Source organism: Dermacentor silvarum, chromosome 11, assembly GCF_013339745.2.
Source record: "Dermacentor silvarum isolate Dsil-2018 chromosome 11, BIME_Dsil_1.4, whole genome shotgun sequence".
In the NCBI taxonomy this organism is placed as follows: Eukaryota; Metazoa; Arthropoda; class Arachnida; order Ixodida; family Ixodidae; genus Dermacentor; species Dermacentor silvarum.
The window spans coordinates 102384066-102402051 of record NC_051164.1 but is presented as its reverse complement, the minus strand read 5'-3'; the positions used below and the strand labels follow the sequence as shown (position 1 = coordinate 102402051).

General features: G+C 46.6%; 2 protein-coding genes across 2 annotated transcripts in view; both read left to right on the top strand.

Moving 5' to 3' along the window:
• Positions 1 to 271: 271 nt before the first annotated feature.
• On the top strand, positions 272 to 6361 carry LOC119433992 (protein pygopus-like). Its single transcript, XM_037701287.2, has one exon. The coding sequence runs from the start codon at positions 420 to 422 to the stop codon at positions 1083 to 1085; it is 666 nt and encodes a 221-aa protein (XP_037557215.1). The 5' UTR covers positions 272 to 419; the 3' UTR covers positions 1086 to 6361.
• The window catches only part of LOC119433987 (transmembrane protease serine 9), a 28049-nt gene continuing 16099 nt past the window's right edge, over positions 6037 to 17986 (top strand). The window contains exons 1-2 of the mRNA XM_037701281.2: positions 6037 to 6103; positions 6841 to 7031. Coding sequence (XP_037557209.1) covers positions 6064 to 6103; positions 6841 to 7031 — 231 coding nt within the window. The 5' untranslated portion in view covers positions 6037 to 6063. The remainder of the gene's footprint in view (positions 6104 to 6840; positions 7032 to 17986) is intronic.

Here is a 17986-nt window from a genome sequence, read left to right as displayed (position 1 = left end):
GAGTGGTTCTGTCTGAATTTAAATTGCGAATCCTAAAGGCTATGCTATTGCTGCTGAATGCCAAAATACGTAACAGACGTTGAGTTTTGGACACCACTTACTATATCTCTTTCATAATTACAACTTTGTGGTAACATATTTGAATAAAATAAGTTCTGTATTATTTCTATCTATTATAAATGAGCTTGTTGTTTATGTGACACCGTGGTGTGACAAAATTGCACAGCCCGTACTAATCCAAGCCAAGCCTAAACGTTCGACTTTGCGCCGGCCATTAACATTTTAGCAAAGTCTGGCTTGTTGGTGTCAACCGGTCGTGTTTGTCTTCGGGCGTTGTACTCTCTCTTTAGACGCTTTTCACATCTCGCTTCGATGCGTTGACCCCGGCGGACGAGATCTGCAAAGCAAAAAGCCTCAGGATGCCTCGGGAGCGCAAGGGGGCGAACAAATTCAAGGACGCCGACCTCGACGGCTCGGGCGGCGTCGGAGGTGGACCGGGCGACATGAAGCTGCAGCCCGAGAGCCCGTCCACCAAGAAGCGTCGCACGCCGGCGGCTCAGGCGAGCCCGTCGATACCGGACTTGGTGCCGCCGCCCCCGATGACGGGCTACGGCGAGACCATCGTCGCCTCGAACCCCTTCGACGACTCCGTCACGTCGCAGCAACAAAGCCACCTGCACCGGCGGCCACCACCGCAGCACGCCATGCTGCACCAGCCTCCGAACGTCTCGCAACCCCAGATGCAGCCTTCGGGTGGGCCCGTAATGCCACCGTCGGCAGCAATGCACCCGAAGCCGATGCCCATGTCCTCGGGTAAGGTCTACCCTCCCGATCAGCCGATGGTGTTCAACCCGCAGAACCCGAACGCGCCGCCCATATATCCCTGCGGTGTGTGCCACAAGGAGGTGCACGAAAACGAGCAGGGGATCCTGTGCGAAAGCGGGTGCAACTTTTGGTTCCACCGCATCTGCACGGGTCTCTCGGACGCTGCGTTCTACCTGCTAACGCAGGAGATCTACGCCGAGTGGGTGTGCGACCGCTGCCTTTCGTCCAAGAGCATACCACTCGTCAAGTTCAAGCCGTGAGGTGATGCGCGTGTGCTGTTGTTGCCCGTTGTGCGAGATAAAAGCCAGTTGCTCGCCGGACTCACAGAGCGAAGACTTGATTTTACTACCATATCGGGTAGCCACCGTGAACTTTACGGAGGCAAATTTTTAAACATCTTTGACTTCGTTGCTTTTAAAGCGGCCGTGCTCGTTGAAGGTTCACTCTTCTCAGTCCGAGGATAAGGCCGGGATCGTCCCCTGCCAGGACGTCTGTCAACAGTGTCCAAAGGAGACAGAGTGCTTGTTTTCAAAGCGGGGATACTCGCACTTCACGTTAAACCCCACTATCTGCGCTTACATAGCGTCGATGTTGAACCAGCATTGCTGCTGCTATGTGCTTGATTGATGACTTTCAGCCATATCCTTTTTGTGCGATGCAGTGTCTAGAGCTTGCTGTAAAGCATATGGTGCATGCTGCCTTTACATCATCACATTTCTGTTGCTGATCCTGTTAATGCAGTCAATTCTGATGCAACTGAACATTGATACCGATGATACCTCCCACACATTGAATTTTCAAAAATCTTATCTTCTGTAGGAATGTGGCGCTAGAATCTATACAGCCTATACTCTCTAAACCTGGCCATTTTTTAAATATGTTTGAAGGTTTTCTAGGTAACCAGCACTATTTATTTTAAATAATCGTAACAAGCCATGTGTGCTTGGATGTTTTCGTTTTTTGCCAGTTGTGAAGGTAGGTAGCATCAATGTTAGCAAAATTCACAAAGGCAAAATATGCTTTACTTCATGTGCCATATTATCGTAAGATACAACATGAAACTGTGTCTCACTTTCTTAAATCTTACTCTGACTGATGTTAAGTCTACGCTTGACAAATAATATCAGACATCAAAATACTGTGGCAACTTTCTTTGATCTGCCGTGTAGCAATCGAGTGTTCTAGACAGAAGTGTTGACGTCTGTACAAGCAAGGACTTGGTTTTGCTGATGGCGTGCACCATGGTGGCTTAGTGGCTATGATGTGAGAATAGGATCATGGGTTCGATTCTCGACTACATTGGCTAATGGGGGTGGAATGCAAAAATTCTTGTGTTTCGTGCCTTGGACTCGTGTTAAAAACACCAGGGGATCTGAACAAGTCAGGGGTCACCTACTACAGCATGTCTGATAGCTGTATTCAGACTTTGGGATGTAAAATGTTCTAATTCAATGATTTAACTGTGGCTGCATAAGTGTGCTTGCTGTTAGAAAAATTGCCGCAATACATGGCCAACATTCCGTAGTATGGTTGCTGAACAAAATTTGTCACTAGAACACTGCATGTGCTGTTTTGTGCTGTAAAATTGCAAGGCTGTGTATTTGCTTAGAAATCCTGCTTGTGTGCTTGCACATTGGCAGCCACTACCAATGTCGCTGCCACCAAGAGATGTTTGCGCAGAAGGATACCCAAAATTGAAATGTTTTCAGAACTCTGTGACTACAAGGCGTTAGTACAAAATTAGTACAGAAGCTGTAAGAAAATGTGAGTTGAAGGGAGCAGAAGAAACTTCTAACATCGAAGGAGTGTGTATGTGGGCAAACGAATGCCAATCTAAAGCTTTGACTTATTGCTTGGCTTGTTCATACAACATTTGGCTAATGCTGAGCTTAGCACTGGGATAACAGGAAAAAGCAGAGAAGTTGGGAGGAAAGATATTCCCTTTTGAATCAATGCCATGCATGTTAATATTCAAAATGGCTGGAATTCTTCAATAAATGTGAGCTGCAAATGAGAATTTTTCCTGTCGATTTCTCTGCTTTTTTGTAAAATCCCAGCACTCACATTTACCCAATTTTTGTTCTTCCTGTCTTTGCCATGGCGGTTGCACAGTCACAGAGTTCTGTGACTTCTGTGAAACAATGCTAGGCTCCTGTAAGGTAACCCTTAATGAAACTGTTAAAAGACAGTGCTTCACAGGAAGATGGAAGTGTGAAATGGACAACAGTGGATGAACAAAAGACGGTTGATCATTTATGCAACCGTGCTTCATCATGTTTTTTTTTTTTTTCCATTGGTCTTGCCAGTCACTGTGCACCAAAGTGATATTGCAGAAACTCGTCAATTAAGATTTTATCCTGACTGCCATTATTTTTTTTCTTGGCAGGTTTGATGATATGTTTGAAGCATCTCATGTCGACACACAGCCTTCATTGTCACGTTTATTGTTTCCATACATGTTGTATATATTTTGTTCAAGAGGGATAGGGTCAGAGGTGGCATGTAGCATTGATGTCGTGCCATCATCTGCGGCCTACTCTTGGATGTGTGTCCTTTGCAATGGCATCTTTATTCAAGCAAGCAGATTGGTGGCCACTGTCAGCATTCGTGCATAATGTCCAGTGTAATCTTTATTCACAATAGTGTGCGATGTGAATAAGCAAGTTAGACTACTGCAAGGAAATGTCATCATCAGATATTGTTTATCAATTTCAGTTTACTCTGGTTGCCTTTCCTTTAAGGCACTGGGCCATATTGTCAAAATTTATCTTCAGTAAAAGTGCTGGTTATTGGCTGGCCTTTGTGTTCCTGCCACTCAAGATAGGGATTGGCACATTGAAAAGAATATTATTACAGCAGTGACAGCCAGTCACATCCAGCTCTTGTGTAAGATAACTCTTGTGCATACAAAAAGTTGTTTTATTGTTTGAGACTGCCAACAAAGATGTCATTTTTCTTGTGTGGATGAGTGTAGCATTGCATTATGTTTAATAAAGCTTTTATGACATGAGGAGAAGGCTGTAGGTGTGTTTAAAGGGACCAGAAACTAAAAAAAGAAACTTCTAGGGAAGAGAGAAGTTGATTGCCAAATCTATCCAACCTTTTTGTAACACTGCGAAAGATGCCATGAAAAACATTAATTCTTAAAATCATGAAGTCCCTTCTGTAGTACAGTCAGATACTCAAGAAAGAGCGATAGCTGTCATGCGCTGCAAATTGGACAGACATTTACTCCAAATGTTTTTTGCTTGCAAATGCATGCAACACTCGTAATGCCCAATAACACCAATATTGAAAGCCACAGATTCACTTGAGGCACCTTCTGCCACAATAAACATTTCTTTTGCTGAAAGAAAATGTAATATGTTTGGCTAAAATATGTCTGCAGTGGTTCACAGTTGCATGGTATTTATTTATACATGTGTTTCTACCAAAGCGATGAACAGTGGCCAAAAAGAGAATCCTCAGCCTGGACTGAATGTTTTGACTAGGGGACTTGTACGAGATTTTTTTGAATTTCTACCATGATCTTATCTAGTGTCATAATCAGTTGTTGGTCTCTTTAGTATCTTTATAACTGAATTCGTTTATTGATTTCGTCTCGATACATTTCAAGGAAAGTACAGGAGCTAAGGTGCACAGCCCCTTAGAGGTGCTATTGTACCTACAGTATAAGTATTACTTAGCACCAACACAGTTTTCATAAATAAAACTCACAGCACAGTACATTGGCTGCACCACCTTTTAGGTACATTTCTTTGCATAAAATGTTGAAAAAGGCTTGCCTCAGAAAATTTCACTTTTTCTTGACATTGAAGCAGTAAAACTTGCACAATGCAAGAACATTTACATGTGTCATCATTGCCAAGGTATTAAGTAGGGGTAACTCACATTTGTGGTAAAAGCTTCTTTAAGAAAAGGGGAAGTCATGCGCTTCATGTTTGCATGCAAAATCCTATATTGCCACTGACTGCTTGTTCAGCAAGCTTGAAAATGTTCGTACTACAATCTTGGAGGCCATGGCTTTCACATCGTGTGATTATCATTGCATAGTTGTCTGATGGAAAGCAGAATGTGCTGCGTACAAGCCAGCATGCACTGCAAATGCATAATTTATTTTGCTGCAATAACTTTTCACTATCACAGTCCTGGCTGGGGCTCTGAGTAAGCACCTGATGGTATCAGCTTATCAGCTCGACAGTTGTGATCCATGAGTGCTGGAAATGATCATGTGCCATCTATTACACTGCCTATACTATAATCACATGCAACTGAGCTTATTGGAAGTAGTTCATTGCTGAAGGCAACCAGAACTAAAACAAGAGCTGCTGATTTGGGAAAACTTCGGGACATGTATGCTGAGGAGGGCCAAACACAGTCGAACCCCCATGCAACGAACATGTATGTAATGAATTATTGGATACAACAAAGTAAATCTAAAATCTTTATTTTGATACCAACATGTGGCAAATATATGCTTATGACGAAGGTATTTTTAGGTCATATGTGATTTCTTTAAAGACGGTTCAACCATACCTTGATGAACATTATGAGACTGGAGCGACCACTAGCAAACCAATTGGTGCTACCTAGGTTCCTGTGTTGCAGGTATCTGACTTGCACTTCACATTTGTCATGGATCATTTGTATGTACATATTGTTCTTGCCCTGTTATTTTCGCTGCACTCTTGTGTCAGACATCTCTGCCATGTTGAAACTGATTGCTGTAGTTGAACATGTGTGCCATATTAATAGCAATCATGTCATCTCTTGTGTCATGGGTATATATTTATAACATCTATACTTTTTTTTAATTTTTAATTTCATAACTTAAACAAGAATTAAGTTTTTAATCTTGTAGTACATCATGGTAATGAAATTATGTAAATTTTGTGACGGAAACAGTGGCAACAAATACAGGAGATTGAGGAGTAAGCATATGAGCCACCTAGGCTATTCCAGCTAACATACCTTGTCATGCATAATCTGTGCCATAAGTGTTTTTGCAACACCCTAATGAAGACCTCTAACTGCTGTTGATGACATTCATTGCAGTGGATGTTGCGTAGCAGTGTAATTGGCCCGATTATTTACAAGCATTGTTTCTTATCTGAGTTATCACTCAACCCCCCGTTCCATTACCTCTGTTAGACAATGAATTTCGCCCATGATAAGATAAGTGTGACAGCGGCATGCTCTCTTTTACAAGAGGTGCATTGAAGCTGCCTAGCTTCAACGATGAAACTCCTCGCATTAGCCGTCGCAGTTCTGTGTTCTGGTAGGTGGTATTTGGATTCTTCCTTCAATGGACAATTATTAACAATGATGCAGGAATGAAGGCTGTTATGTGCAAAGAGACTAGTGCGCAATGTGAAAAGAGATTGCAAGAGTCGCTTGCATCATGATTGTGTTGATGATGTACATTGTCATGTTGCATGGAAGTAGTTGTTTCAGCTATGATTTGTTTGGACATGTTTGCATATTTCAAGCATGATCTCGTGCTCCAATGTACATTCAATGTGTTGGGCTTGTAAAAATATATTTAAACGAACAGCTTCATCTTGTGTGAGTTTTTTGTTGGCTGCAGCATTGACGGTGGTGCTGTGAATATTTTATGTTCTTATAGCCTTACAAAGCCATTGAGAGTGGCTAGTGTAACTTGTACGCATTGTACAACCATACTTTTCAAGCTTTGTACTGAGCTTGTTAGTCTTACATGATTAATTATTCACAGTTAAAAAATTAAATAAATATTGCTATGTTGAAATGACCACTGAACTCTAGAAATGATGGTAGGCATCTATTGCTGACACACAGACCGACCAGTCCTAATTTCGACACTGTGAAACTGCAATCCTCATACACCATACTAACCGTTTTCCAAATCGGCTTCTGTGTAGATAGTTAGCCTTGGTTTGTATGCAGACAGTATCACAATTTAGATTTTTTTTTTTCATGCATTCGTGAAAATGAAAGAAAAATTTGAGTTATGTGTCCCACCTGCTTCTTTTTTAGCTGGTCCAGTGTTTTCTCGCAGTTTAAGCCTTCCTGCAATTTCTGACGCTGACAGAGCATGCAAGGGTGCCCTCAGGCCCGATATTGTTGACAATGACCCTACGTACATCCTGAGCCCAAACTTTGATGGAATTGCAAAGTATCCCGCCGGCGTATTCTGCATGTGGACATTGCGTACACTGCCAGGCAAGGTAAGTTGAGGGGAAACAAAACTAAATTCCCGGGTTTTACGTGTCAAAACTACGATATGAATATGATTATGAGGCATGCCGTAGTAGAGACTCCGGATTAATTTCGTCCACCTAGTGGCGAGAAAAACAATGTTACAGCACCGTATGGCCTGGTGCACGATGTATGCCTATAGATTTTAATTAATTTGACTGTTAATTCAATTGTTTTGTTAATTCGGTCCCTGCCAGCATCCACACATTTCTATGGGACGGAACTTCCGTTATTTCGATTCTGAAATTGGCTTAGCCTCACAATTCGAACTTGACTGGTCAGCACGGGTGTGTGTGACCCCAATGGTGACTCTAATTTTGACCCCACTAGCGGCAGCGTCTGTCTTGTCGTCGAAATTGGGTTCGCGACGTTAGCAATGGCCTACCGGCTGTCGGAGCCAGCGTCATTGCCATTGTCATCACGAAATGGCGGCAGAACAAGTTTTTGCAAAGTTACAGTGTACTAGAAGTAGTACAGTGGCTAGAATGGGCCACTGTAGTTACAGTGGCTGGGATAGCAAAGTTTCGCGTAGGATGGCACGTGGATGACGCGCCCCTTTCGGCCTTTAATTACGAAGGCAGCATTCGTAATTAAAGCCCGAAAGGGGCGCGTCATCCACGTATAAGGCTCAATCAAGAGATGCGTTATTTTACATGCTAAGGAAGCGTCGCGTATTTTCGGCGCTTCGGAGACTTGCATGCGTCGCAGGACGAACTGTTGAAGTTGTTACCCTATGCGTAGGCCACCATCCCGTTCGGTATGGTTACGGAGTCGTTCAAGAAATGCGTAATATCAAACACAGTGGGCCGCACGGAGGACATGTTTTAGTTTGTATACAGCGCTAAAAACATCAGAGTGACGAGAATGTCCATTAGACGTAAATAAACTTCCATTCTGTGAAGATAGCTCTACCAGTTTCATCTTATGTGTGATCGCCAGAATTGTAGGCATGCTTTATATATACATATATATTGACCCTTTTCGTGGCGATCCCGTGGGCGCTGCCATGTTTGATCACGTGGTGACGCGGCCATTGCTTGCCTCAACTGCCTCCGTTGCCTCCTTGTTTACTATGGAAGTGTATGACGCCGGCGCAGCTTAGAAAACCTCTGTTTTCGGAGATATCGTGGACGGTGACTAGGTGGACGACACGAAGCCTTGATCACAGCTTCAGAGAACATGCAAAAGCGCTTTCGGAACTGATTAAGCTATGTCCAAACGGCGCAAGCAGCATATATGCTGCTTGGTCTATAAGCGGGGCTAAATATGTATTCCAAGCTATCCAAGCTTTCCGATTATGAATTCAGTCAGGATTAGCACGTTTTGCTCTTTGTTCGTTATTCGGCAAATATTTTGAAGCAGTGGCTTGTCAGTTTCTGACTCAATGAAGTTCCTCGGTGCGGCCACTATCTGATTATTTTCTGCCTAATCGCTCGCGGGTGTGCTCAGTTCCAATAGATTTGTTCTTGCTGCGTACAAGGCTTAAAACATAGCTGTTTTGTACATTGTAATACCTTGTAGCCAAATATATATTACAGCTATTAACTCGCTTACTCTTGTGGACCGTCAGGAAACATTCAGCTTCGACCATTCGTGCGCCATAGGTGTAGTCAGTCATTGATTGTGCGTATAAAGTGTGCATATATTCAAGTGTGCGCCCACTCACTCATTCTTGATACGTCGGCGATAGAGTGGGCGTAAGTTTTCCTGCCATTTGGGACAGATGTGTACAGATCACCTGCGCGAAACTTACTATGACAGGAAGCGGCGCTACTCCCTTTGTCATTGTTTAACGAGTGGTACTCACTCTTGACGACGTTCTGGGGATGAAGCACTTTCATTAAAGGTTAGCGATACAAGGCTGGCGGATGAGCAAATTTCTGTATCCTCGAGGAAAGCCGTACATCACGAAGTGCCGGTAACACGTTCGGACAGTTGCAGCAGCGGTCCGCGAACTTGGCCACACAGATTCATTCTAGCTGTTCCTTAACATGCCAGTCACTATTTTTGCAGCCTACTACTGCACACGTCTTCAATCCACATGATTCAATCTAGCATGATTGGAGCACAGTGTGTTAGCGAAAACTCAGTTGCATTTCGGACAGCTGATCGCACAGAAGCAATTGGTAGAAGCGGTAATGGTTTCGTATTCGTGCGCGGTCGCTGAGGAGAGGCATGGCGCGTAAAACCCCTTGATCTTGAAAGTAGCGACACTCTCCTCCGCGCGCGCGCTTTCCTCCTCAATTCTCCTCGCCCGCCGGCTGCGCGCGCTGCGCACGGCACGCTATTGCGCCTGGGCTCCCGCGGACGGGCCGCAGAATTCGATGGAGGCGCATTATTTTGGGCCAGTTGCGCGCCCCAGTGGCGTAGAATATATTGAAAAATGGTGATAACAGCATGGAGAATGCTGAAGGCAACGTTTATGATGAGGTTGGTTTCATCTTAAAGCCGTATGAATGACACACACTGATGTAAAAGGAGCTTTGAGGCGAGTTCTATACTCCAGTTATTTTTTCTGCCACATGATACGCTGCTTTACTTTTTGAATCTGATCTAGTATTGCTTGTGGCAGATTGCTCTATGTTTGGCAGTTTTTTTCTTGTATGTGCACGCATGTGCACCGCAGATATTATATTCACTGTGCCTTCTTATAATGAATTACTGGCGAGAGCATCGTCCGTCCATGTGTTTGTCTCAATGCCAAAGTAGCTTTTGCGCTGTGGTTTCTGCATTGGATAGGACGGTTGCACAATTTCAGTGCGATGAAGCGGTGCCGGCAGCCACTCATCACCCACAATAACAGAAGCTGAGGAAAGGTATTTACAGATTGTTCTTTAGGCGTCGGTGTCAATGAAGCTTAAAAATACTCGGTGTACCTATGGGAGAAGGCATTCTATATTTTTAGGCAAAAGATACGCCTCTGTAAAAGGTATTTTGATAGTTCACACCAACATAACGTTAAATTATGTAGTAGGATAGTTAAAATTGCGATTTTGATTAGACATCAGAAAAACATTTATCACACAAAAAACAAAAAGAATGGTCAGTAAGATGCTTTATTTTCGTGCACGCGCAAAAACGTTATTTGACAAGATACAGATAACGTAGAAGAGTATCATATATTATTCAGAATGAGAAACAATGTTAGTGTACAAATATGCCACGCAGTATGGATGGCAGCTGAGAAAAAGACATGCTCAAGAAAACACAACAGTAGTAACATTACGCCATGGCACAAACCTACACTGTTTAATACATGATAAAGCAGTATCACTGTGGCCAAAAGTTGACGGGCAATTTGTTCTTGCGCTAAGAGCTTGTCCTCTCCAAAAAGCGGCTCTGTTGCGATCAAAACGACACTCCAGGTGTAAGATATAGCACGTTTTCTTTTGAGCCGAGCCACTATTTGCAAAGAATATGCCATGCGCGGATGCTCAGGAGATTCGTTTCATCGCCTAAGAGAATCTAATGCGAGTCTTGTAAAATCTACTGTAATTCACCTCATTCCACACTAATCCACCTTCATGCACTTTATTCGACCTTAACCCACTCTAACCCTCCTTAATACACCTTGATAGACCTTAATCCACCTCAATGCACCCTAATCGTCCTTAATTCACCTTATTCAACCTTAATCCACCCTAGTCCTCCTTAATAAACTTTAATCGACCTTAATCCATCTTAATCTTTCTTCATCTATGTTAATCGACGTTCATCCACCCTAATCCTCCTTATATCTTTATCCACCCTAATCCAGCTTAATCCTCTCTAACCGACCCTAGCCCTCCTTATTTAACCTTAATCAACTCTAAACACCTTAATACAATTGTTAATCAGTCATGAATTTACTTTGCTAATCATTAATAATTTATTATACACGGCTGGACATGATTTGACTCGCTTCTGGCCTTCATTAGGTCACGTTACTTTCTGTACCTCAAACGCTCACCTTGAACCATATCCAACTAAGGGTCTCGCCTTAAAATGTGGACTAGCTGGCGCTCATCACATGCAATACCACGAGTATACTTGCCAGTATTTTTTGGGGCCCTGCATTCATTGTATTTCAGTGACTGACACACACACATCGAAGTAAGCTGTAAATAGCTCCTCTACAAGCTGCTATTTCGATTTTCAGTAAAACAGGCAACGGATCCTAACAATAACGAAAAGTGCGATCGAGAGGCTGTATCTTCGGGTATATTTGTTCAGTGGAAAGCAGAATCTATAGTGCTGCATTTCCGATTGAATAAGAGTTGACGACGTGCGAGGTGATGGAGTCCCAGCAGAATATTCAGCATTCTGAGGAGAACCCCATTTTTATGCAACATACAAATTGCCGCAGCAAAAACGCTAATGAGCAGGCCGGAAGAATTGAAAAAAATGCAGCGTTAGGGGATGCTTTGATACGAGCAATAAGAAAGGCGCCTTACCTCGCAAACAACACTGTTCCTTGTCGGAACAGAGTTCTCCCGGCCAATGTTGTGCAGCCACTGCTTCATGCGCAAGCCATAACGCTTTCCTTGCGGTATCGTAAAAACTGCATAGCAATCATCACGCTTCTTGCTGCAGTTATATGCGCAGCAGCACGGCATAGCGCCAACACACAGTGCACGAAACAGCGTGCAATGTTAGCGTGCGACGTTCTCTATACGCCGAGCCAGCCGAGCTGAGGCGCAAAATGGCGCGAACGAAAAAAGCAAAACAAGCAAAACGCAAGCTCCGCTCGTTTCCAAGGGCAACGGCAGGGAGACCAATCATCGTGCAGGAAAACGGGCGCAAGACCGTCTGCCGCGGAGGGGACTCGCGAGGGGCGAGGAGGAGGCGAGGAGGTCGCGCACCGGCGGCAGAGTACAAAGAGTGCTCCCTCAAGGGCTGCAGAAGATAGCGCCAACATTTCCCTTTCCACATGAACCACTTACTACAAAGAGTGGCGGTACTTTCCTACATCAAGGCACTTTAATGGCGCGCCGCCGTGAGCGCCATCTCGTTTCTCTAAAACAAACTGCTCCGCGAAAAGGGTCAATACATATATATGGACCACCTCTATCCGATTCGGACCACCGTAAGTTGCACTTCGCTCTTCGAAGAAGCAGGGCGTGTGTCGAGTGAACTCCTGAACAACACTTTGCAATGGTGTGAACGCGATTTAAATCTTGGATCCGGGACCTCTCAAAAAGGTGCGACGGAATGTGAGCGCATTTCTCTCGCATTTACCGCTAAATCGCCACCGAAAATTTTCAGCGCGTGTGTTGCAGTTGCGTGAATATCTTACGCGGAGAGCGAACACGGTGAAAGGTAATGCACACGCTGGTGCAAAACCAACTGGTGTGGTTGAGCCGCGGCGTGCGTGGTAACTCGTTCAGTTTTCCGGCTTTTGCATGCACCAACCATTGCTAGCCCATATGTCCACAACGTCCTCCTCGGCTGCCCTGATCACCACACATAGACCGTGGACGCATTATTACGCAGAAACGTTGCAATGAATCCGCGTGACCTTTTCTCCACTATCCCAGCCACATACAATATTAGAAATAACAGATGTGGCGCTTTCTCTCTCTCTCTCTCTCTCTTAATATATATATATATATATATATATTGTGAGCATTATATTACCCCTTCATCTTCTTCATCTGTATATACTCATCATCATGGCCAGCGTCATTCGCTTGAGCGCGCGGCCTGCATAATAAACCGTCGAGGTTGAACAGCTGCCTCGCAAGTGGTGGAGAGTGCTCTCGATCCCTTGGTCCTCTACGACTTCGAGTTTCCCTGGAGCTTCGTTCCGGTCGCCGCTTGCCCCGCCTTTCAGCCACCATGTCCCAAGAAGATCCACCAGGAGCCCCCAGCGCCACCGTCTCTGCCCCACCGTCCGTTCCTTCATGGACCGTCAGCACGCGGCAGCACGATCCCACCATGTTCGCTGGCCTTCCTAGTGAGGAAGTTGACGACTGGCTGGACAATTATGACCGAGTGAGTGAGTCTAACCGGTGGGATGATTCTCACAAGCTCCGGAGCGTCGCATTATACCTCACTGACGTTGCCAGGACTTGGTTTCTTAACCATGAGCGCTCCTTCTCTGACTGGGCGGCTTTCAGACACCAGCTTCGGCAAATTTTCGGCGCCCCAAACGTCCGCTCTGAGGTAGCCAAGAAAAAGCTTGATGCACGCATGCAACTTCCCGGGGAAACATACACCTCTTATATCGAGGACGTCCTCGCCCTTTGTCGCCGGGTTGACGCAGCCATGACTGAATCTGATCGTGTTCGTCATATCCTCAAGGGCATTGCCCACGTCGCGTTCAACGCACTGGCCATCAAGAATCCAAATACCGTTAACGATGTTATCGCGACTTGCCAGCATCTGGACGCCCTGCAGGCCATCCGTTTACAACCTGTCGCCTGTGACATGCCTCCTTCCTCGGATACGGACCTGCGTGTCCTGATTCGGACTCTCATACGCGAGGAGCTCCAAGTGTACGGCCTGCGCAGTCCTCCCGTTCTTCAGTCGCAACCTTCGGTTCCTGGCCTGCGCGACATCATCAAAGAGGAGCTGTCCTCCATGACCTGCACTGTGGGCTGTGCCCCTCCTTCGCCGGCGCCCTCGTATGCTCAGGTTGCGGCTATGCCACCAGCGTTCGTTCAGACAACGCCTCCTGCTCCTGCTACTCCCAACCATCTGGCGACTCTGGCACCTCGTGCACCTGCCACAGCATATTATCCTACCCGGCCTTCGCCCCGCCCCATTTGTTATTACTGCGGTATTCGCGGGCACATATCGCGCTTTTGTCGAAGACGACAACAGGACGAACGCCGTGGTTACGATGTTTACGAGCGAGACCCGTTGCCTCTTCCAAGTCCCTACCAGCGCCGGCTTTCCCAACGCTCACTTACTCCGCCTCCAAATCCCGAAGAGCCTCGCAACTACCGTCCAGGGCGCCGCCGCTCGCCTTCCCCTCTCCGACGCTCGACATCACCTCTGCTACCGGCCTCCCGCACTCCTGACTACCGATCGGAAAACTAGATGGTGCAGTTTTTGGAGGGAAAGCTGCATGGCCCGCACAGACTACAATTCCTCCAGTGTGCCCGGCCAATACTTTATTAGTGTGTGTAGAAGGTGTACCCGTTCCTGCATTGATTGATACGGGCGCAGCTATTTCTGTTATTCACGCTGACTTGTGCTCTCGTCTACGCAAGGTTACTACACCTTACAATGGAGCTATTCTACATGGCGCAAATAATGTTGTGATTCGGCCATCGGCGCAATGCACAGTTCGAGTTTCGATTGACGGGATTCGCCACCATATTCAGTTCGCCGTGTTGACTTCCTGTGCTCACATGCTTATACTAGGGTGGGACTTTCTCTCTTCGGCGTCCGCTTTCATTTCGTGCCGTCAACGCCTCGTTAACTTGACCGAGACCGACAATTCCGATGACGTGCCCGACCCGCGCCTTCGCTTACGAACTGCTGACGATTGTATGGTGCCTCCTGGCCGCGAACAACTTCTTGTTGTTAACTCTGACATCGCCGATGGTGACGTTTTAGTTGTACCATCAGCTCGTTGCCTATCCAAAGGGATTGCTCTGGCACCTAGCCTTGTTCGCTTCACCAACGGTACGGCCACTTTGGCTGTACTCAACACAACCACTGAGCCAGTACTTCTTCCTAAAGGCGCTGTTGTCATTTGCGTCTTGGACACTCAGCCTGTCTCTGTGCTTACCTCGACTACTGCTGTTTCACAGGCACCTACAGCTATAGAGAACGCCCCTGCTTCTGTTCTCGCTAGTGCAATCAGCACTGATCTAACTCCACAGCAGACGGAAGAGTTACTGGCGTTGTTATCCAAGCATAAAGACTCCTTCGACGTGCACTCTCCTCTTCTGGGACAGACTTCTGCAACGGCTCATCGCATACACACAGATGGAACTTCCATCGTGCGCCGGCGGCCATATCGTGTTTCTTCCGCCGAACGCCAGATCATCGATACCCACGTTGCCGACATGCTGAAACGAAGCATCATCCGCCCTTCCTCAAGCCCTTGGTCGTCACCTGTCGTTTTGGTGCGTAAGAAAGACGGCTCAGTGCGATTTTGCGTAGACTACCGTGCCTTGAACAAAATAACCCGCAAAGATGTATATCCACTTCCCCGAATCGATGATGCGTTAGATTCATTACAAGGCGCGGAGTATTTCACCAGCCTTGATCTACGCTCCGGATACTGGCAGATCCCCATGCACGAAGAAGACAAGGAAAAAACTGCCTTTGCCACACCCGATGGACTTTACGAATTTAACGTAATGCCTTTCGGCCTGTGTAATGCTCCCGCCACATTTGAGCGGATGATTGACACCGTACTACGGGGCCTAAAGTGGAAGACTTGCTTATGCTACCTTGACGACATCGTCATATTTTCGTCGACCTTCCATCAGCACTTGCAGCGCCTCGACGAAGTCTTGACATGCCTCTCTGCTGCCGGCCTTCAGCTGAATACAAAAAAGTGCCACTTCGCCAGCAAAACCATTAAAGTACTCGGCCACCTTGTCAGCAAGGAGGGCATTCGACCTGACCCTGATAAGATTACCGCTGTCCTGCGCTTCCCCAGGCCTCAACGCGCCAAAGACTTGCGTAGCTTCCTTGGCCTAGCCTCGTATTTCCGGCGCTTCATACGTAACTTTGCCACCATTGCGGCGCCGCTCCATCAACTACTTCCTTCTGGAGCTCCCTATGTATGGTCGGACGAATGCCAAACTGCTTTTGACGCCCTCAAGCGTGCCCTCACGTCCGAACCTGTGCTTTGTCATTTCGACAACACCGCACCCACTCTTCTACATACTGACGCCAGCGGCCATGGTATCGGCGCTGTTCTTCTGCAACGTCAGCAAACTTCCGAAGAACGTGTGGTCGCATACGCAAGTCGCACGCTAACACCTGCAGAGAAAAATTATACGATTACCGAGCAAGAGTGTCTTGCCGTTGTTTGGTCCGTCCAAAAATTCCGGCCTTATCTGCACGGCCGCCACTTTACGGTCGTTACTGATCACCACGCCTTGTGCTGGTTGGCGACGGTAAAAAATTTAACGGGACGTCTCAGGCCGTTGGATACTTCGTTTACAAGAATACGACTTCGACGTCACCTACAAGTCTGGAAAGAAACACCAGGATGCCGATGCTCTCTCTCGTTGTCCCCTACCACCGCCTTCAAACACTGCCTGCTTACCACCTTCTATGAGCAACCCGCTGGACGTCTCTCCTGCATTTCCTTCACTCGCAGCTCTCGACCGGCTCCCACCTAGCCATTCTCATACGTTTGCAACTTGCCAACGTAGTGACTCCTACTGCCACTCCGTTATGGAACGTATTCGGGGATCCTCTCGCACACCTAACGCTCGACTCCGTCGGCAGTTGAAGAACCACAAGATTGAAAATTCGGTGCTATACCGGCACGTGTTTCATCCCGAAGGACACCGTTGGGTCCCTGTAGTTCCCCGATCACTTCGGACCCAGATACTGGAGACCTTTCATGACGATCCCACTGCCGGTCACTTTGGTTTTCATAAAACCTATGAGCGAATTCGCAGCCGCTTCTCTTGGCCTGGACTTGCAACAAGCGTAGCAAAATACGTGGCTTCCTGTTCGATCTGCCAACACCGCAAACGACTGACCTCACCTCCAGCTGGACTGCTACAACCTGTCCCGTATCCTGAAGCTCCTTTCGCAGTAGTTGGTATCGACTTGTATGGACCACTACCCTTAACGGCTGGCGGTAAACGATGGATTGTCACAGCTGTAGACCACTTGACACGGTACGCTGAAACAGCCGCACTACCTTCCGGTTCCGCAGCGGAGGTTGCATCCTTTTTCTTGGAAACCATCTTTTTACGACACGGAGCCCCACGTATTCTTTTGAGTGACCGCGGCAGGACCTTTCTGTCTAAACTTCTCGACGATGTTCTCCGTGCGTCCAATACCATCCATAAAACGACTTCCAGCTACCACCCTCAAACTAATGGCCTCACAGAGCGCTTTCATCGTACGCTGTCCGACATGATTTCAATGTACATCAACCCTGATCACACCAATTGGGATGTTATTCTCCCATTCGTCACCTTCGCTTACAACACGGCCGTCCAACGCACAACGGGGTACTCGCCCTTTTTCCTTGTGTATGGTCGTCAACCAATCACTGTCCTCGACGTCTCTTTCTTTGACGTCCCCGTGCCCTCGTCCACATCAACGTGTGAGCAATTTGTTTCGCGAATTACCCAGTGTCGCCAACACGCCCGCCTCAACACCGACGCCAGTCAACACGACCGCAAAACTCGCTATATATGATGCCTCCCACCGTGTCGTTTCCTTCCAGCCTGGAGACGAAGTGTTGCTGTGGACTCCAGTTCGCGTTCCTGGTTTATGCGAGAAATTTCAGTCCCGTTTTGTCGGACCTTACACAGTTCAGGAACAGACTTCGCCAGTTAGCTATCGTGTCGCGCCCGTTGTTACGCCTTTGGACGGCCGCTGCCGTACCACAGAGATTGTGCATGTTTCACGTTTAAAGCCTTTCATACGGCGTTCGCCGCCATAGCCAGCGGCCAGGTTGGCCGCTTCCATGCGCGGGGGTAATTGTGTGAGCATTATATTACCCCTTCATCTTCTTCATCTGTATATACTCATCATCATGGCCAGCGTCATTCGCTTGAGCGCGCGGCCTGCATAATAAACCGTCGAGGTTGAACAGCTGCCTCGCAATATATATATATATATATATATATATATATATATATATATATATATGCTCAGTACGTCGCATTGGAGACAATGCAGGTGGATCCATGGGTAGTGGGATTGCGATACCTAAGGTTACACCAATAAAAAGGCGATTGTTAGGCATCGAAAGTAAACGGAAGGTTTTCAAGTACTTGACAAAGGC

Coding starts and splice junctions, on each gene's coding strand:
- LOC119433992 (XM_037701287.2), top strand. CDS start 420: ATGCCTCGGGAGCGCAAGGGGGCGAACAAATTCAAGGACGCCGACCTC.